Genomic DNA, 22,733 nt, shown 5'->3' on the forward strand with positions numbered 1-22,733 from the left:
CAACATACATTGCAGTGCACTGCCAGTATACGTTGCACTGCATTGAACTCATTGTCTATATACATTGCATTGCACTCATTGTCTGTATATGTTGTACTTCATTGCACTGCACTCACTGTCTGTGTACATTGCATTGTACTGCACTCACAATATACATTGCAGTGCACTCCCAGTATACATTGCACTGCACTGAATTCATTGCTTATATACATTGCATTGCACTCACTGCTGTACATATTGTACTTCATTGCACTTGCTGTCTTTATACATTGCACTGCAATGGCCTGTATACATTGCACTGCACTGTACTCATTGTCTGTATACATTGCACTGCACTGCACTCAGTCTGTATATATTGCACTCCACTGCCCTCATTATCTATATACATTGCACTGCACTGCACTCATTGTCTGTATATATTGCACTGGTCTGTATACATTGCACAGCATTAGACTCACTGTCTGAATATATTGCTCTGCATTAACTGTATACATTGCACTGCACTCACTGTTTGCCTATGTTGCACTGTAATCAGTGTGTGCATTTCACAGCACTGTCTGTATACATTGCATTGCACTGAACTCATTGCCTGTATACATTGCACTTCACTGCACTCACTGTCCGTATACATTGCACTGGTCTGTATACATTGCACTGCACTGCACTCACTGTCCATACACATTGCACTGCACTCATTGCCTGTATACATTGCACTGCACTGACTGTCTGTATACATTGCTTTGCACTGGACTCACAATATACATTGCAGTGCACTGACAGTATACATTGCACTGCACTGAACTCATTGCTTATTTACATTGCATTGCACTCACTGTCTGTATATATTGTATTTCATTGCACTCACTGTCTTTATACATTGCACTGCAATGGCCTGTATACATTGCACTGCACTCACTGTCTGTATGTATTGCACTGGTCTGTATACATTGCACAGCATTAGACTCACTGTCTGAATATATTGCTCTGCATTAACTGTATACATTGCACTGCACTTACTGTTTGCATACGTTGCACTGTACTCACTGTCTGTATACATTGCATTGCACTGCACTCACAACATACATTGCAGTGCACTGCCAGTATACGTTGCACTGCATTGAACTCATTGTCTATATACATTGCATTGCACTCATTGTCTGTATATGTTGTACTTCATTGCACTCACTGTCTGTATACATTGCACTCCACTGGTCTGTTTGCATTGCACTGTATTCACTGGCTGTATATATTGCATGGAACCAACTGTCTGTATCCATTACACTGCACTGTCTATATATATTGCATTGCACTGCACTCTCTGTCTATGCACATTACACTCCACTGGTCTGTATACATTGCATTGCACTGACTGTCTGTATATATTGCACTGCATTAATTGTATACAATGCACTGCACTCTGGCTATATATATATTGCTCAGCACTGCATTCATTGTCTGTATACATTGCACTCCATTGCACTCATTGTCTATATACATTGCACTGCACTCAGTGTGTGTAGATATTGCACTGGTCTGTATACATTGCACAGCATTAGACTCACCGTCTGAATATATCGCTCTGCATTAACTGTATACATTGCACTGCACTGCACTCACTGCCTGTATACTTTGCACTGCACTCACTGTCTGTATGCATTGCACAGCACTGTCTGTATACATTGTACTGCACTCTCTATCTGTAAATGTTGCAATGCACTGCACTCAATGTCTGTACATATTGCATTGCACTGCATTCAGTCCGTATACATTGCACTGGTCTGTTTTCATTGCACTGCACACTCTGAATACAATGCATTTATACAGTGAGTACAATGCTATGCAATGTATACAGACAGTGTGTGCAGTGCTGTGCAATGTATACAGACAGAGAGTACAATGCAATGCATTGCACAGCACTGCACTCACTGTCTATATACATTGCACTCCAATGGTCTGTTAACATTCAACTCCACTGCACTCACTGTCTGTATACATTGCACTGCACTGCACTCACTGTATGTATACACTGCACCGCACTCACTGTATACATTACATTGCACTGCACTCACTGTTTGTATGCATTGCACAGCAGTGTCTGTATACATTGCACTGCATGCACACATTGTCCGTATACATTGCACTGCACTCACTGTCTGTGTACATTGCACTACACTCAGAGTGTAGTGCAGTGCAATGTGTATAGACAGAGTGTAGTGCAATGTACACAGACAGTGCTGTGCAATGCATATCAACAATGAGTGTAGTGCAGTGCATTGTATACAGAAAGTGAGTGCTGTGCAGCGCATACAGACAGTGAGTTCTCTACAACGCAATGTAAACAGAGTGCAGTACAGTTGAATGTATATAGATAGTGAGTGCCGTGCCATACAATGTATAGAGTGAGTGCAGTGCAGTGCAATGTATACGGAGAGTGCTGTGTAATGCAAACAGGCAGTGACTGCACTGCAATGTATACATGCAGTGAGTGCAGTGCAGTGCAATGTATACAGGCAGAGTCCTGTGCCGTGCAATGTTTACAGACAGTGCTATGCAATGCATACCCAGCAGTGAACGCAGTGGAGTGCAATGTACGCAGACAGTGAGTGCAGTGCAATGTATTCAGGCAGTCAGTGCAGTGCAATGTACACAATGAGTGCAGTGCAGTGCAATGTATATAGAATGTAGTGCAGTGTGGTGTATACAGTGATTGCAGTGCAACATATACAGACAGTGTTGTGCAATGTATACAGTGAGTACAGTGCAGTGCAATGTATACAGAATGTAGTGCAGTGTAAAAAGACAGTGAGTGCAGTGCAACATATACAGACAGTGTAGTGCAATGTATACAGATAGTGTGTGCAGTGCAATGTATACAGAATACAGTGCAGTGTGGTGTATACAGTGAGTGCAGTGCAATGTATATGGACAGTGAGGGAAGTACAACATATACAGACAGTGTAGTGCAATGTATACAGACAGTGAGTGCAGTGCAGTTCAATGTATACATACAATGAGAGTTGTGCAATGTATACAGACAGCACACTCTTTGTCTGTATACATTGCACTGCACTGACTGTATACATTGCACTGCACTGATTGCATGTATACATTGCACTGCACTGATTGCCTGTATACATTGTGCTGCATTAACTGCCCGTAGACATTGCTCAGCACTAACTGCCTGTATACATTATGCTGCACTAAATGCCTGCAAACACTGTGCTGCACTAACAGCCTGTATGTATTACACTGCATTTACAGTCTGTGTAGTTTGCACTGCTCTAATTGCCTGTATACATTGCTCTGCACTAACCGCTTATATTCATTGCGCTGCACTGTCTGTATACATTGCACTGCCCTGCACTATGTATATTTACTGCAGTGCACTAACTGCCTGTATACATTGTGCTGCATTAACTACCTGTACTGCACTCACTGTCATTGCATTGCGCAGCATTCATTGTCTGTATACATTGCACTTCACTGCCCTGTCTGCATACATTGCGTTCTGTTGCACTCACTGTCTGTATACATTGCAGTGTACTGCATTCACTGTCTGTACACATTGCACTCACTGTCTGTATACATTGCACTGTGTTGCACTCACTGTCTATATACATTGCAGTGCACTGCCAATATACATTGCACTGCACTGAATTTATTGTCTGTATACATTGCACACACTCAATCTCTGTATACATTGCACTGGACTAACTGCTTGTATATATTGCACTGTGCTGCGCTAACTGTCCGTATAGATTGAGCTGCACTAACTCTGCCTGTGAACATTGCGCTGCACTGCCTGTATACTTGCACTGAGCTGCCTGTATACGTTGCACTGCACTAGCTGCCTGTATACGTTGCACTGCACTAACTGCTTGCATATATTGCGCTGCGCTGCACTGTCTGTATACATTGCGCTGCACTGTCTGTATACATTACACAGCACTGCCTGTATACATTACATTGTACAGCACTCACTGCCTGTATACGTTGCATTGTGTTGCACTCACTGTCTGTTTACATTGCAGTGCACTGCCTGTATACATTGCATGGCACTGAACTCATTGCCTGTATACATTGCACTGCACTCACTGTCTGTATGCATTGCATTGTACTGCACTCACTGCCTGTATACATTGCACTCCACTGGTCTGTATGCATTGCACAGCACTTACTGCCTGTATGCATTGCACTGCATTCACTGTCTGTATATATTACACTGCACCTGTCTGTATACATTACACTGTACTGCACTCACTGTCTGTACACATTGCACTGCACTGGACTCACTGTCTTTATACATTGCACTGCAATGGTTTGTATACATTGTATTACACTCACTGTCTGTATATATTGCACTTCATTGCGCTCATTGTCTGTATACATTGCAACCCACTGGTCTGTGTGCATTGCACTTCACTTATTGTCTGTATGCATTCACTGTCTGCATATATTGCACTGCACCCACTGTCTGTATACATTACACTGCACTACACTTACTGTCTATATATATTGCACTGCACTCACTATCTATATACCTTACACTCCACTGGTCTGCATACATTGCACTGCACGGCATTCTCAGTCTATATATATTGCACTTCACTGTACTCACTGTCTGTATACATTGCACTCCACTGGCCTATATACACCGCACTGCACTCGCTGTCTATATACATTTCACTGCACTGCACTCATTGTCTTATACATTGCACTGCACTGCATTAATCTTACCCACATGGAAAAGGCAATAGACCTCAAGCAGATCATTTGATTTGAGGACCAAAGTAATTGCTGATATGCTTGTATTGAATTACTGGCTCAGCCACGGAGAGCTTCTACTAATTCTGACCAACAATGTTGAAGATAGTATTGCTGTCCCTGATGTACCTATCTGCTAAGAGAATTGAGATTAGGAGTGCAATATTTATTTTTCTCCAGAGAAAATTAAGTCTAACTGTCTTCATACATATGACTGTTTGTCAGAGTCTATGTATATTATGAATTCTGGATGTGGTTTGTAACATGCTACAGGATTGAAGAACATGTTTTAAAGTGGCATCTGACAAGTCTCAATATAACAGCACTTTCACCTGAATGGTATTATCCAGGCTGATGCTCTAGTGCAGTACTGAGGGACAGCTGCACTGTCAGAGGTGCTGTCTATCAGATGCAAAGTTAAAGCACCTTCCAAACCTGCAACCTCTACCACTTCAAAGGACAAAGGCAGCAGACACGTGGCAACACCACCACCTGCAACTTCCCCTCCAAGCTACACACCATCCTGAATTGGAAATATATCGTCGTTCCCTCACTGTAGCTGGGTCAAAATCCTGGAACTCCCTCCCTAACAACACTGTGGGTGTACCTACACCACATGGACTGCAGCGGTTTAAGAAGGCAGCTCACCACCACCTTCTCAAGGGCTACTAGGGATTGGCAATAAATGCTGGCCCAGCCAGTGACACCCACATCCCATGAAAAAATAAAAAAAAGAGGCTCTTATTTTTAAATGATCGTAACTTATTTAAAATTGCGACTGTTGGTGAATCAGTGTTAGAAAATTAAGGGTGTTTATAACCTGTGCAATGATGCCATCTGCGACTCACAGAAATGTACCGAGTTTTTAGCAACGCTGTGAATACTTCTGTCGTTAACATTGTCTAAACGATGTGAGGGAGAAGATTGTCTTGATTTAACTCATATCAGGTGACGCAGCAACACGAATACCTGGGTAATATAGGTTACAAATAAAACCATCTGCCTTCACAACCCTGATACCTGTTGGAACGTGACCAGGGACATCAGGTGAAGACAAGGTCTAAAGATGCTCCTCAAGCTTAATTAGCCAGAAAACCTTCATCGCCTAAGCAGGAAAGTACACCTGAGAGAGAGTTAGTGGAGAAGGTTTGAGCAATAAATGTCCCATGTGTAAGATAACCGGCAAAAGAACCGGAGGGGAGTTGAGAAAACTTTTTAGGTGGCAAGTTGATATGATCCAAAATGTATTGTCTTGAAACAGGTTCAGTTATAATTTTCAAAAGGGCATTCGATTTTATACTTCAAAAGGAAAGCTTTGCAGGGCAAAGAGCCAGGCTCTAATTGGGTAGATTTTTGAAAGAGGTTCCATAGACTGAATGGCCTTCAGCTGTACTGATCGAATGAGTGGTGCAATTGTGTCCAGTGATCTGCAATGTTAATGTCAGTAAGTGACAAACTAATAGAGATTTAAAATTACAACAGTATGGTATGCAAGATCACAAAGAGCCAGATTTAATGAAACCATTGATCAGCTGTTGACAGTATTAAATAAGGACAGTATTGCAGATACCCAAGTACCATAAGGTGAAAGGAAGAAGAAACTCAGATTTACAAAGCTCACAGTATCTCTCTTCATTAATTCATTGTGAAATAAAGGTGATGCCTTTTAAGGAACCCCCAGTGAGTACAGCAGGCTGTATTCAGGTACTAAAATCTGTCATTTTTTTCATTCCATAAGTTTTAAGATGGGATGTTTCAATGTTGATTTTTTAAAAACATATCAATGAAATGCACAGAGTCAGGGAATGTTTGTAAAATTGTTGAAATGTTTTAAAACAAAAGACTTGCTTGATTTTTTCTTGATGCCACACAGGCAGTTTTGATTTTTTTTTCAATGGGTTCAACTATTATCTAAGTTCCAGTTTTTGGCAGGATAAATTTTGAGACTAACGTTCTCTGGACAATAAAGAATTCAGATTTCAAAGGGTCACAATGAGCAGGAGAGTCCAGGCCTCAGTTAGCTGATCTCAGTCAGAAGTGGTAAGGGCATTCCAATACAGAGGCAAGGTCAGCATCAGCCTTTCGCTGTCTGGGCTCATTCACCAAGGATGGCCACTTGAGCAAGATGTCCACAAAGGCCACACCCAACATGAGTTGCCATTAAATTAGAGACAAGCTATTTAGAAGCAAAATCAGGAAACATTTTTTTTTCCCACACAAAAGGAAATGAGAATCTGAAATTCTCTCCCCTAAAAGGCCATTGGTGGTGAGGCTCAATTGAAATTCCCAAAACTGAGATCAATAGATTTTGGTTGACCAAGGGTACGAAGGGAGACGGAGCAGAGAGTTGAGATACAGGTCAGCCATGATCTAATTTAGTGGCAGCTAGAGCAGGCTCAATGAGTTGAATGGCCCCCTCCTATTCGTGTTTTTGGGGAAGTTTAGTAGGTAATCTATTGTAACCAATAGTTTGATGCCAGTTTCATAATTTTAACATCCCAGTGTCCAAATGTGAGAGGGGCCTATGGTTAAAGAGATATCATAGCTTTGAATCTGAATGATTAGAAGTAGAAAGTCACATTATACAGAATTTTAAACCAAGCCTGAGTACATTTGAGGGGAAAATACTTTTATTTTAGGTAAGCAACACATGCAAAGTGATAACAAAGATTACAGCATTGAGGTTTCAATAAATATCTTTCTTTTAAAAAAAAACTTTTTGTTTAATTTAAGTTTTGTTAGAAAAATAGCACTGCTATGAGAAGACATCATTGGCAACACTTCGTAACGTTTTCACATGCACATCAGCAGCATAGTCCAGAACCAAACACATGATACTGAGGAGAGTCAGGGGAGGGAAGCAAAAGTGATGGAACAAGAGGGAAAGAGAGAAAAAGGGGAAGGATGGAGACAGGGAAAAGGAAGTTGAAGAGAGAGGAAAGAGATTATGGAAGGGGGAGTAGAATAAGCGGCATAAACAGTAGGGGCCGGGAGGTAGCGGGGGGTGGGGGGGAGACAACCTCCATTTCTAGCAGAGGCCAAATATATTTGGACTTAAAAACATAAGATACTTGTATTTGTATCAAGTGATGTGCTTCCAGGCGTAGTCTCATCATAAATCTACTTAAATATTCACAGAGGAGAGGTTGAACAGGTTCACTGTGCTAAAACCATGGCACAGTATGTTTTACATTCTCTAAAACTTATTCAGAACATTTCTCCCAGTTGAGTAAGATAGGATAATCCAGCCCACAGATGTTTCCAGCAACCCTGTAAGTGCTCTATTGCTGATCTATTCAGGAGTGTGTTTGAGCAGAAACAGGGCAGCTCTTCCCCACCAATGTAGTTGTCTCATCTTTTCACACTAGGCCAAGGTAATCTCCTCAGACGTCCCCACCCAGCACCCTCCCCAGAAATCAGGGCTGCTCCCAAATGCAGCCTGGACCTCGGCAGTCACACTGTCATGTTGTTAACACAGAAACTCAGGATCTCCAAATTCTTCTGAAGACAGGGTGAAGGCCACCGGGCACCCTCTCAGGACAGGGGCCAATCTTTCACTGTACGTGGGGTTGCGTAATCGGGGAATACTTCAAGTCACAATTACTGCGTAGATGGGACGGTTGCCGAGCCTCAGAGTCTCCCCGAAACGTTTGTGCATCGGCACAATCAGGTGGAAGATGCTGGAATTCAATTTGCTAAGGGTAATCCAGGTACAAGCACTGGTCAAAACCAGGATTAGAACCTGGCTGGGCTAACTGGGATCTCCAGGGCTGGGCTTCCTTAATGCTGCATGCAGGACAACATAAACATCTTACATAATGGCTAAAAACCTACAACTGCAGCCATATTCCCCATGTGCCGGACTTGACACATCCCTCTGCTTTGCTCTGCTTCTAGTTGTGTCACCATGTGTTGGGATGCTAAGGAGATTTATTTTGCAAATAAAGTCACTGTGATTGCTGTGAAATCCACACCTTCATGCATATATTTACTGGGGCTGTGTGTCCATTTCCACTCCCCAAGGTGCACACTATCCCCTGGTCTCCCCTGATGCTCCTTTACAACTCGCTAAATGGATGCTAGCCCTTCCGTTTCTCCCTGTAGGGGAGTTCCTGACTTTCTCATTGCCCCAACAGTCAAGGTATCGAGAACATCCAGGCACAACCCACATTGTAGCCATCCCCTGCACTGCACAGTACATCGCACTGGCACATTGACCCACAGCATCATGACACTCAATGCCTTCCTTTCATAGTACACACTCATATGCAGAAATTTACAGCTTCCAAGGCAGAAACTACAAATGAAGGAATAAATCCCTAATGTCGATTGGGAACATGCTCCCCTTAACAATGCCCTTCACACATTGCTAACAATTCAATCTTTTACCCTGTTAGGTGCTAGCCATTGGCACTGCTGTGTGCTGCCCACAAGCTGCCACTTAGCTTTGAATTTGTAGAATTCTGTTTTCAAACATTCAGGGAGGTAATTAATAATCCAAATGAAATTCCCTTTTAACCCTTGCTTCCTGGACACAAAGCCCATCACAACTGTGCAAGCGGCTGCAAGGAGGCAGATGAGGGTTTCTAGAAACATCTGAGAAGGGGTCTAGAACACCACAGAAAAGAGCAAAGTGCAGGAAGTACAGTACCTGTATTTCACACAACTGCTATCTAGCATTGCACACTGTAGGCCAGGCGATATTTGAAGAAACATAAAAATGGCCACTTCTCACAGGACCAGGGAGCATGCCCATACATGAATTTAAATCTTTAAAACAACGCTCACAATTCCTACAGATCCAAGTTCTTCAATCCATCAATTGGATTTTTTTTGCTCCATTTGTCATTTTACAATTTTTAAATATGATTCAGAATTAAACAACAGCTGCCCTATTAGTTAATACAGTTTCACAATTCACCACTGATTTGCTTCAGGATTAGTAAATTATTTGTTAATAACTCGTCAATAAGAAAATTAAAATGAGTACTTCTCCAGTACTGACATGACATCACACTGGCACCAAAGGAGATTCCAAACTAGCCGCAGTTTCCACATAAAAATAACTGTGGTTTCACACTAAACACGCTCAGCCTCTCACCTACTGGGTGAATAGGAAGGGGTCAAGTATCAATCATAGTCAGAGTGACTTCCATAATCCATTCATTCATTCATTTAATTCATTCACTCATCACAAGACATTCAGCATATTCAGGAACCCTTCATTTTTTCTGCTGATTCCTACATCAGACAGGCCCAATTCTATACTTGTTTTAAAAGTTAACAAAATGTGTTCATTCTGACACTGCAGCTTCAATTGTCTCCATGGCCTGTGCTACAGGCACTGAGCAAACGTCATTGTGGACATTTGCTATTCCGAGGCCAGCACCGAGCTGCTCGGGGCAAGGAGCCCTCCCCCATTAATGAGCTTTCTTGGGACAGTCACGACAAACCTTCCTGAGGTGGTATTGGTGAGAAAGTGATTTTAAGAGGTACTAATTGTTCTCTAGTAATTTGGTGATTTCAATGGGTACACAGGTGTGGCGCCTGTAACAGATTACTTTGAGTTACTGTAAAGTTGTTTTCCAGATCTTTGCCCACTGAAGGTCACGGTCAATGATCTTGGCAAGCCACAGACAACAAACCACAACTTTTGTCTCTATTGACCAAGTGTGGTAAAAATGTGGCAGGATTCTCTGATCCAAGCCAGGATGGCTGGCTTCAGGTGGCATTGCAAGCAGAGGGGTTGGGGCAGGGAGTGGGGGGGGGAATGGGGCTGTTGGAGGCAAGGGGGCATTCACATTCCATAACTGCCACTGGACAGAGCATGACTGTGGACGTCATCTGACAAGAATCAAACACCAAGCTCCTCTGAACAAGCAAGAGCTATAAATTGAAGCGAGAATTCAAAACTAAATGAACCATAATGAGGGTTGACAGGGTGCTTGCAGCAGTTTCTACTTGAAGGGAATGTCTCTTTTTTCATTATGTCAGCTACACTCAAACTCACTGACTAAAAGCTGTTCTTTAATCAGAGCGAACACAAGGGGCTCTGGGTCAAGGACAGAACAGCTCCCCACAGGGCCTCGGTTTCTCACACTCGCTCAGTACAGCCTCCCCCAGACTGGGCTAAGCCAGGAGTTTCTAGCCCTGATTTTCATTCACCACCCCTGTGAACCACACCAATCGAGTGAGTTTCACCTGACAGGAACCAGATAGTTAACAGGCAAAAATATGCCAGAAAGTATAGTTGTTGTAAAGCCCAGAATGTCAGCGTCTTACACTGATTCCTTAAAAAAAAACTCCTCAATCATACAGAGCAATCCTAACAAGACAGACTCACTCTGTAATCTCACAGCAGGCCAGTCCTGGCAATCCACTCACGCCTGTGTCTCTGCCAACTCTGGTGCTAGGTAAATCATACACACGCTACGGCAGATGAGGTGGCAGCTGAGAGCAGGGTGGGCTGTGTTGGTGGTGGAGGAGCTGGTATTCATTTCAGGGCAGATTGAAGTGATGATACAAATAGGACTCTCACCTCCCCTCACCCTTTTGAACATCGCATGGGTGGCACAGAATTTGCAATCCATATTCAAAAGATTTATTTGCCAGTGTCTGATTTTGTGTGGCATGTATAGTGCAATCCACAACTCAAATAGAGGATAAGTATGACTGCTGTATATTGGGTCACACAGTGGTGGCGCTTTCAGCCCATTGGGAAGGGTAGTGAGTCCCACTCTGATACAATACTGTACTTCAGGGACGATAGCTCTATCTCCAGATTGGACTGAACAGGTCGACACACTGGGGCCTCATGCAATATGTACACAGTATTGTCTAATCAGTAGCTCAAGCATGAAGAGAACTTCTTTATCATAAAAGATAAGGGAGTTATCTGTGATTAAAATGATTCACCGCTGACATTGTACCAATTAAAATTCCCAGACCATGACAGTTTAACCTGTTGTTCTTCAAGGAATTATTAACCGAGAAAATAGATGGGCATCACGATTTATGAAGTAAGTTGGATTTTTATTGCTAATTCCATTGATTTTTCAAAATCTCCTAGAGTGAATTTTTCTCTCCCAGCTAAAACAAAAGATTGTGATGCTTCTTCAACGAAAAATACATCCCTTAATTTGCACTGATTGACTTGTAGCAATGGAGTTTGCCATGATACCAGTAAAGAATCAGTCAGGCACATTCTGTTCCTGCAGGAACCTAGTTTCGTGGCCGATTCAGGACTTACTGGTTTACTGGGTTAGATGGTTAAACACAATATCCAGAGATGAGTCACTAGTTTACCCTCTTATTCCGAACCTCTTGGGGCTTCAAAATTATGTTCTGCTGTTAGAAACACCAACAGGGTCATTCTTTCCCATTGGCTAGTTTTTGGATATTTTGAGTCTGATTTGAAACCGGGAAAGGATTGCATTGACTAATCACACTGAGCTATTCAGTATTTCCATGAATTAATAAACACAACAGTGAAATAGCATTTTGATTAAGCCCTGCAGCTAATCCTGGGCCTGGAAATCACCATGAATGCCCTCTCCTCCTGGCAACACAGTCCCACAGACATAAGCGCATTCAATAGGACCCAAGGCATCCCTTTAGGACAGACAGAGAGGATAACCAAGTCCCACGAGAAAAAAAGCAAGCTGGCATCAAGAAACCAGTTCCTTCTGGTCAGTGCTGCAGCAGGTCCTTGTAGGTTAGAGCAGACAGTAAAGCCAGCAAATGAGAGGGGCGGAGACTAAGACGAAGAGCCAGGAAATGTCCCCAAAGCATGCTGGAAGCCCACTATTGGTCTGACAAACTACAACAGGGTCTTTACCCTCTACGTAGTTGCGGGATATGTATTTGAGCGTTTCGTCCAGCAAGATGACAGGCAGGGAAATCTTCAGGACCACAACCCACTGAGGCCAGTTTAGAGCGGTCACCTGGAATATCAGCTGTTGAGTGAGAAAGAGGACAAAGTGACAAACTCATCACAGGAACATATTCAGCAGACAGCATGCATTTGCTATGACTTCAATTTAAAGCCTTGTCATTTATCTGCAACAATGCTATCCAATATATTAGCCACTAGCGGTATGTCTCAAATCTCTCTTGTGTTAAATCAATGTGATTGACTCAACTACTTGATGAAGTGGCCTAGCAAACCATTTGGTTAAGAGCAACTAGGGATGGGCAATAAATGCCAATCTTGCCAGTGATGCCCACATCCCACGAAGAATAAATAAGTCTCAAGTAGCTAATTGGGAATCGAGATGTCGCTAATTATATTTCTGATTAGTTAATTAAAATTAGTAACAAGCATTGTCATTGGTCATGTGATCGCAATACTTATTTGCATATTGCATACAGATGGTTTTAAACATTTTGTGTGCTTCTTGGTAATATGGTGAGATTTAAAAAATAGGGAATAGGTTTTGAATGCTCTGAGTGCTTTGCTTCCTTGGTTACTGAACGAGTATGTTCAGTAAATGTACATGTGTAAAGTGGATTTGCCTGTGTTCTACGAAAAATAGTGCATGCTTCAGTGATTTCTATTGGATGACACTGACCCATAATAAATTAAAGGTTTTACGTCTGAAGATAATTCCTACAAACTGTTTCCATTGTAAATTCCCATGTCAAAATTCATAATGGAACTGCCTATGTCAATGCTTCACCTTAAACAAGTGAAGGTGGTTTACAAGTTTACATTGGCAATATCCATTATAACAGCAGACATAAGAATTTAAAATGGAAATATAAAATTAAAGATTGAATGCACAACTTTAAAATGATTCTGAATTAAGTCTGTGCATCCTGGAAAAATTCTCTGATTTCTAACCCTGCTTTATCCAAAGTTACATCAGTTCTTGGTCTCCCATGCACACACACATGGGAGCTGAGCTCTACAGCAATTTGCTATAGATGTGGCACGTCCCATATTTGGGCATCACCATTCTGTGACATACAGTCACACCTGCAGTGATGCATATCTAGCACTAGATGGGGCTTCTGGTTTCAAGATGGCAGAAATAGAGGAACACAAAATGGGCACTGGTCTACAGACTACAGGACTACATTCCCTTTGTTAGCACTTTGCACTCAATTCCAGATCCATACTCACGGGCAATGGCTCCACATAGAGGATCAGGAAATGCAGTGACATGGATATGCAGATGGTCCCCAGCAGCCAGATATTCACCCAGGGGGGCATCCTCAACAAGGACTGGTTCTCAGACAAGCTGCAGAAAAAAGGATGATGAAATGTTGGAGAAGCTTAAAAAGCAAAATAAAACAAAATGGACAGGTTAAATTTGGAAGCTATCTATGGACAGACTGACACAATACTGTAAATTCAGCAAGACTCATGTGCTGCCTCAATAATTTACCACTAAATTCTCTGCTAGCATATTCATCAGACAACCAATACGTTTGGTCACACTTATACTTTTGGGGCATTTTATTTACGTTAAAGGTGCTATTATGATACAACTTGCTGTTAGAGAAACAATGGGAAACTTTTGTGTGGCCATTTAATGTCCAATCAACCAATCTAAGACACTTTTGCTACCATTCAAGCCCTGTTAGGTGACAGTACAGTTTGACAACTGCAACTAACGATCACAGGAAAATGTTAAACACACTTGAGTAAGAGGAATGGCTAGATAGTCAGCTTCATTCTATTTATTTAAAGTTCAACACTTGTCAGAAAGGGCTGTATTAAAGCATGGGTCTATGAAGTCAAATAAGGGGCACCCAATATAAACTCACCATAATGCAGAAAAATGAATAAAAACTCTGGATTATTTCATTTAGAGGCACTATATTGTGCTGGATATCTTTGTGCAGCTTTGTAAACATTGATGTTATGTTCATTCCCATGTTTTTAACCAACTCTGCAGGTATTTCATCTACTCCAGCTGCTTGCCAGTTTTAATCTCATTTATTGCTGCTCTTATCTCACTCTCTAGTATTTCTGGTCCAATGAAATTGCTGTCAACATTATTCTATTCTTCAACCTCAATCATTTCAGGTTTTTCATTTTTTTGCATATAGCTCTTCAGTATGCACCTTTGCCTTTTAGTTATTTCATCAGGGTTTGTGAAGAAATACCTTCCTTAATCTCTGTTGCTGTTGTTTTTAGTCCTTTTTACTTACACTTTGTACTAATTTCCTTTGCTTTTACAAACATCAGGGCCAGGATTTTAAGCCCTGCAGGCAGGCATGCACCCAACCCAAATGGATGTGAAGTAGCATGAGATGGCGTTGGGCGAGCACCCCGACATCATTGCGCTCTTGCGCGATATTTCGCTTGGCATGGCACACACGGCTTTTGGAAGTGCACCCACCAACAGTTTAAGTGGGCAATTAAGCCCATTAATGATGCAATCAACAGCGATTTCACATGGCCGGTTTTACGGTTTTTATGGTTTTACGGTTGGCGGACAGGCCCAGGTGACATTCACATTTTTGCTCAAACCTTGATCTAGGGCGGGATGAAACCTCCCTGGAGAAATACTAGTTTTTTATGAGGTTTGCTCTCAGTTGCTTGATTGTGCTGCGTGGACATATTTTGCAGCATTTTTGTCATTTCCTTTAGTCCGTGGAGGTCTGCAGCTCCTTGGGGCAGCTGTCTGTCTCCAGGGAGCTCACTAGAAGTGCTCACCCACACCCTCAGTTAGGTCGGCACCCGCCCTCTTCCCACCCCCACCCTGGCAGTGTTGAGCATTTCTCAGCACGTGCTTCACACTGGTTGGCCGTTAATTAGCCAACCAGCATGAAACTGCGATCAGGGGCCAATCACGGTCAGAGGCCTATTTCCCATCTGTTTCCTGGCCAGCCAATCACATGTGCCTGATGATCGAAAAATTCAGGCCCAGGTTAACCCTTCCTAGTTGATCCAATTCTTCGAGTATTCCACAATGCTGTTTTAACCATTGCTCTCGCACCTTTTTTGTTTTTCTTCTTAATTCGCTATTCAAGTGTCTGTATTTCAGTTTATCTTCTTCAGTAATTTTATTCTTTCATTTTCTCCTTTCTTCTATCTTTTACAACATTGCAGTTGTAATCCATGCATTCTTGATCCTCTTCCTCTTAAACACCCTGTGCTGTTCTTCCCTGCTTCCTTGACAGATTCTTTAATCTGTTTCCATTGCTCATTTGTGTTGAGGGTATCCTTATCAAGTGCTTTGTTTACTTCATTTACAAATTTCTCATTTAGTTCTTTCAGCCTCTCTAGGTTTCGCCATTTTTTGTGCATTCCACCTTGGAACTTCTTCAGCCTGGGTACTCTTTCTATTTTCACAAGATTATGATCTGAGTCTGTGGCGCTCCCAGCTGAACCTTCAAGTTCTTAACATTATTCCTGTATCTTTGCCTTACTGTTTCTTAATCCAGTTTAAATCTTCCTGTATCACCAAACATTTTCTGTGTCTTCTTTTATGATGCCCAAAACACACATTTGTTATCATGAGTCCTGTTCTTCTGCAGAAATCTACAAGTTTATGGCCTTGCTCATTTCTTTTTCCCAGGCCCATACGCTCCTACCTCTTTGTCATCTCTTCCTTTTCCAACAATACTGTTCCAACCTCCCATAACATAGCTCTACCCACTCTTCTGTTCAATGAGTTTTCAATTCTATCATGCTTTTCATCAATCCTCACATCTAGATGTTTACTTATCAGGGGAATGGCCACAGAATGCCAGGTAAACAATAGTGATCACCCTAAGAAAGAAGCCAAAGGCATGCCATGTTTTGACTTTTGTACAATTAGTCTGATTGCCCATCAATTGAAGATTGTGTTGGGAGTTACCTAACAAAGAGAGTGGATGGGAAAGCACAAAACTACATCGGAGATGACCAGTTTGGGTTTCAGCGAGGAAGAGGGCGGAGAGGAGCTATTGACATTATAAGATTAATAACTGAATGCAGTTTAGATGGGAATGCTGTGTTTGTTTTGTAAATTTTGAGAAAGCATTGGATTGAGTTGACTGGATTAAGCTCTTGATGGTGCTGAATGACATTGGGGTAGACTAGAGAGATAGACTTTATACTGTACATGGGACAAACAGCAACAGTGAGAGTAGCCTACAGAGATTTGGAACGCTGTGTAATTGAAACAGGAGTTTGACAAGGTTGTTGTTTATCACCAGCCCTCTTCAATGTCTATGCAGAAGCAATGATCAAAGAAGGGTTTGAAGGCACAGAATCTAGCATTAAGATTGGGGTGGTGGGGGGGGGGGTGCAAATGATAACATAAATTAGATTTGCAGATGACAAAACACTTGTATCAAGTATAAGAAATATTACAAACTAATAGATATACTAATAGATATACTAATAACAGCAGGCATGAAATTTGCAATCAAAGTAAGTATTGGCGAAACCAGTGATGTATATCTCAAAGTCACCAAGAAATATTCATATAAGGGGGAGAACTACAACAGATGCAAGAATTCAAGTATTTAGAGAGCTTAATACCTGCAGATGGAAGATGCAACAAAGACATAAGAACAAGGATGGCAATGGAAAAGGTTGTATTGAGCAAGAACAGGCTGTTACTAGAATAAACAACTCCAAAAGCAATTTGTAAAGAGGTTGATCTGGGGTGTTATTTTGTTTGGATGTGAGACTTGGACCTTATGAAAGGTGGAGACTAACTTGTTAAATAGCCTTGAAATGTGGGTTTGGAGGAAAAGGGAAAGGATCTGCTGGACAGAAAAGGTAACGAATGATGAAGTGCAGAGGAGGGTGAATGAACAAAGAAATTTGCTGAACGTAATTAGGGAAGACACATTTTAAGAAGAGACACATTTGTAAGAGATGTTATGCAGGGAAGGTATCAACAAAGAAGAGGAAGGAAGAGAATATCAATGTTGGATGGCATGAAAATTGAAGGAAGTTATTGGCAAATAAAAATGACACAGGATGAAAGGTAGAAGTGAGCCAAGGGCTTGTCTTTGGGTAGAGCATTCATGATGATGATGATATTGTGTAATGATCACAAGGGAAACCAGTAACTTTTAAAAAGAAAATCAAACTCCTAGTTATTAACTGAAATGTTTCATGTTCTAAACAAAACAAGTACTCCTAACTTATCACTATATTTCATAAACACTTATCCTTTATGCCGAGAAATCTCAACAGGGCACTCCCCATTCTGTTTTTCTTTCCACCCAGGAGTTCCCCTATACTTTACAGGATCTTGAGGGTTCTTTCACTTCTCCTGGGACCATACCAAGGTGTGCCACAGGTCTCTGGAATTCACTTTAATTCTCTTCAGTGTTCTTGCTATTCTCTGAGGCATGAGATTTCTAGGGTCCTTCCACTAGCATTTGGTTAAAGGAATCTCCAACTCTCCATAAGCACCTCACAATTCTGAACATTCAGCTCCAGCATGAGTTTCACTGTCTTCTTGCTTAGTGTCCTATAGCTCCTGTCAGACTTCTCTCCATCTGCCCATTTCTAAACTGTCACAGCTCCAAACATGAACTGCCTGTTTTGTGTGAAAAATCACACAGATAAACTCAAGGATAGCTCCCTTCAATCTATCTCCATGGTAACATGACACACTTGAGATGCCCCCAACTACAATTCCTAAACATGCCCTTAGATCTGAAAGGTATATGGACTCTTTAAGAATCTCCCTTATTAACCAATTGCTTTCCAACATTTTTTGATCTGGTGAATTACACAAATAATTTCAACCCCTTATGAAGTCAAACGTTGACATTTCATCTCCACCAAGGAACTCAAAAAGGGGCCGTCCGTTGTTTAAGGTTCTCTCACTTCAAACTGTCATCACTAAATAAACACAGGCCACCCTATAAATTACCATAACTTTAGCTCTGTTTATCAACTTTTCAAATTGCCTTTTTTTCTACCATTTAACTGATATTTAATACTTCAATCTGCAGCATAAAAGTTTTACTCCTAAAACATATGAATCATTAAAATAGACATTTTCACAACAATTGTGTTAAATTTGTTTTATCATTGAGGAGCTGTATCAGCCTATGGACCTATTCCTTCAGGCACTTTACTACCCATTTATGTTTCACTTGATCGGGAGATCAGAGAGAGATACCAGGAGGTCTTGATTTAGCTCTGCTGTTGGCCACAACCAGCAAGCTGAAATAGTGCATTGGATCCACGGGCACTTACAGAATGCAGATCAGAAACTGATAAAGGAGAACAACAACAATTTGCATTTATATAGCACCTTCGACATAGTAAATTGTCCCAAAGGATGTCACAGGAGTGTAATCAAACAAAACATGACACTGAGCCAGATAAGGAGGTACTAGGGGTGGGATTTTCCGCACCTGCCCACCGCTGGGATCTTCCGGTCCCGCCGGAAATCATTGGACTTCTGGCTGGGGCAGCACCTCACAAAGGGGCTGGAAAATCCTGGAAAAGCTTGGTCAAAATGGTAGGTATTAAGGACTGTCTTAAGGGAGGGAAGAGAGGTGAAGAGGTGTAGAGAGGGAATTCCAGAGCTTAGGGCCTCAGCAGCTGTATCAATAGTCGAGTGATTAAAATTGGGATGAACAAGAGGCCAGTGTTAGAGGAGTGCATTTATCTCAGAGGGTTGTGGGGTTGTAGGCAATTACAGAGATTGGGGGGTGGGGGGGGGCAAGGAAATGGATGAATTTGAAAACAAGGCAGGCAATTTTAAAAGTGAGGTGTTATTGCACCAGGCACCAAGGGAGGTCAGCGAGTACAGGAGTGAAAAGGATTTGGTGAGAGTGAGGACATGGGCAGCAGACTTTTGGATGGTTTCAAGTTTACGTAGTGTAGATGTGTGAGGAGTGCATTGGAATAGTCAGGTCTAGGGGCAACAAAGGCTGAATGAGGGTTTCCACAGCAGAAGAGCTGAGGTAGGGGTGGAGTTGGGCGATGTTTGGGGGTGGAAATAGGCGTTCTTAGTGATAGTGAGGATATCTGGCTGGAAGCTCATCTTGGGGTCAAATGTGACATTGAAATTGGAAAAGATGTGGTTCAGCTTTAGACAGTTCAGGGAAGAGGGATGGGGTTAGTGGCCAGGGAATGGAAATTGTGGTGGGAAATGAAGACAATTGCTTCAGTCATCCCAATATTTAGTTGGAGTAAGTTTTCACTTGTTGAGCAAGCAATCTGACAGTTTAGAGAAGTGAATGGTCTAGAGAGGTCATGGTGAAGTAGAGTGGGTGTCGTCAATGTGCACGTGGAACCAAATGTAGAAAAGTTAACTTCTCTTTTCTCTTTCAGATGTAGTTCTGCTGTATGGTAGATTTGAATGAATTTGGAGTTCTATCATTCAACATCATCTGGCAGGAGCAAAGCTCAGGAATTCCCGTAACTTGTATCTGCGTCATGTGCCATTCATTTATAACATCGAGCCCTTCACCTCCAGACACCAAATGACCAGTTTGAGTTCCAAACACCCAGCCTCAGTGAAGGAAATGAGATCATTTAAAGGTAGAATGTTGGTTGCTAGTGTGTGTGTGGGGGAGGGGGGGGGGATAGAATGACTGCCAACCAGCAGCTCTATTACCGTGAGTATGAGAAATACATCTCTTACTGTCACAGTCAGTGCTAGGAGTGTGGGGGAGAGGTTACAGCATGGAAGTGCAAGCTCACTGAGTAGGGAGGGACAGGGTCACTGGCCTGGGGAGAGGGGCAGGGGCACTGTATGGGTGGTTAGCGTTACTGTGAGCAGGGGAAGGTTACTGAAAGGGGGGTGTGGGGGCTGCAGGGTTTGCGTGTTACTGAGTGAGGAGAAGAATTATTGAGGGAAGGAGGGTTATTGAGAGTTGTGGGAGGTTTAAATGAATGGGCGAGGGAGGTTACTGAGTGTGACATTACTGTGTGTGGAAATGGGTTACCAAGAGTGGGGAAGGGTGGAGGGATTACAGCCATACCCACTGGAAACACATCCATCGCTGTCAAACACTGTTGCCCATTGTGCCGGTCTCTTTAGCCAGCTTGTTGCAGACAGACAGTATACTGTACCCCAAGCAGAGAAAGCAACTCTCTATACTCACCCTAGACCCGGGTGATGTAGTAGTAACCCATGCATATACAAACCATTGCACAGTGATTGGCTGTTACTATTGCCTAATGCAAAATATCTATAAGATGTCAAAATAGGTGGAAAAAATATCTGTGAATAATACATTTTGTGGCTTGAAATGAGGATTCTGTAACATTATTCATTTGGAAAGCAAATTAAAAATTTTCAGAGCAAGATATAAATTATACACTCAGAATTTGATCAGGAGCGATGCACCAAGAAATAAGGATCCTGAATAAAAATGTAATATTTTACAACGGACGATGTTCTAAACCAGCTCTCTCCTTGCTTCTGTATTTCCCTCTCTGCCACAAACTGAGGTAACACAGAATTTTGATAAGCAAGTGGTGTCTCAGTGAGAGTTGGTGAGGGCTTCCCTCTACAACCTGAGTTTGTCACATTGGGTGGCACCCATTAGAAAAGAATCTGGTGTGGAGAATGAAGCTGGGCTGCAGTCTTCAGGATGGCTCCAGGTCACTCACCTGTTCAGTGCATTGCACATTTCGATGGTCACTAGGACAGACAGGGCCATGGTTGTAGGATAACGAGACTCAAAGATGCCACACTCAATGTTTTTGTAGAGTGGGTGCTCTGGTGTACATTGCATGAAATGCCGCTGGGAAAGCAGAGAGAGAGAGAGGTGAACTGATTTATAAAATAGCAAGTGGATTACAATCACACATGTGCCTGTCAGGATTCACTGTCATGTAGCTTACATTATTTATAGTGGTGGCAGCCTTGGATTAATGGTAGCACTCTCAAATCTAAGTCTGACGGTATAGTTGGATCAAGTCCCAATCCAGAAACTTTAGTACAAAATTTAGCTTGTTGCTCCTCAGTGGACTGCTGAAGGAATGCTGCACTGTCAGAGATGCTGACTTTTAGGTGAGACATTAAATTGAGGCCCTGTCTGCCTCTCAGATGGATGAAAAAGATTCCACAGCTCTACTGAAGGAGGAGGAAGGTTAAGGGAGCAAGGAATTAAATAACTGCTTCAGTCCACAGCAATTAGGAAGAATGGACACACAGAGTGAAGGTAGTGGAACAGAAAGATACAGACACAAAGAAAGGCAGAATAAGACTTTTGTTTGCTGTGCATTTATAAAGCGCCCTTTCACAACCACAGGACATCCCAAAGTGCTTTACAGTCAATGAAATATTTTTGAAATGTAGTGACTTTGCAATGTAGGAAAGGTAGCAGCCAATTTGCATACAGCAAACAAGCCACAAACAGCAATACGACCATATAAGCTGTTTTATTGATGTTGATTAAGGGATGAATATTGGCCAGGGCACTGGGGAGAACTCCCCTGCTCTTCTTTCAATTATGTCATAGGATCTTTTACATCGACCTGAGAGGCGGATTGTTTAATGTCTCATTTGTAAGATGGCACCTCTGGCAGTGCAGCACTCCCTTACTGAATTGAATTGTCAGACTAGATTCAGAACTCAAGTCTCTGGAAAAGGATTTGAACCCACAACCTTCGGACTCAGAGGCGAGATTGCTGCTCACTGAACCACAATTGACACTTGCCCCTTTTGCTTGTTTAGCTCTCTCTTTTTCTCCGGATTGCTCCTCTTTGTATCTGTAGTTCTCTTTCTGTTATGCCTCCTTCACTCTGCATCTCCATTATTCCAAATTATCTGATTGTTGTGCACTGTAAGCAGTTATTTAATCTCCTGCTCTCATTTTTCCTTCAGCCCAACTGCCCTGATCCAATGGGCTGGCCAAGAGGGAGTTCACACTGTCAGGCAGCAAGATTGGAGAAGCAGCCAACCAAACCAGCCAGAAACAGAGCAATAATTTCTATTCATTTGTTGATGAGAGGGGCCTCTCTGAGCCATTGGTCCTTATGCTACAGTGGAGATAGAGAGAACTGTCAAGTACCAAGCAACAAAGCTAATTAAAAAGGC

The 22,733-nt window shown here is 42.2% G+C and overlaps 1 protein-coding gene across 1 annotated transcript in view; it reads right to left on the reverse strand.

Moving 5' to 3' along the window:
- atp2a3 (ATPase sarcoplasmic/endoplasmic reticulum Ca2+ transporting 3) overlaps positions 1-22,733 on the reverse strand; it is a 255,948-nt gene that overhangs the window by 19,317 nt on the left and 213,898 nt on the right. Inside the window, exons 18-20 of the mRNA XM_041197530.1 lie at positions 21,302-21,435; positions 13,889-14,006; positions 12,602-12,719 (exon numbers count right to left, since the gene is read on the reverse strand). Coding sequence (XP_041053464.1) covers positions 12,602-12,719; positions 13,889-14,006; positions 21,302-21,435 — 370 coding nt within the window. The remainder of the gene's footprint in view (positions 1-12,601; positions 12,720-13,888; positions 14,007-21,301; positions 21,436-22,733) is intronic.

The sequence above is a fragment of the Carcharodon carcharias genome, chromosome 10, assembly GCF_017639515.1.
Source record: "Carcharodon carcharias isolate sCarCar2 chromosome 10, sCarCar2.pri, whole genome shotgun sequence".
Lineage (NCBI taxonomy): Eukaryota > Metazoa > Chordata > Chondrichthyes > Lamniformes > Lamnidae > Carcharodon > Carcharodon carcharias.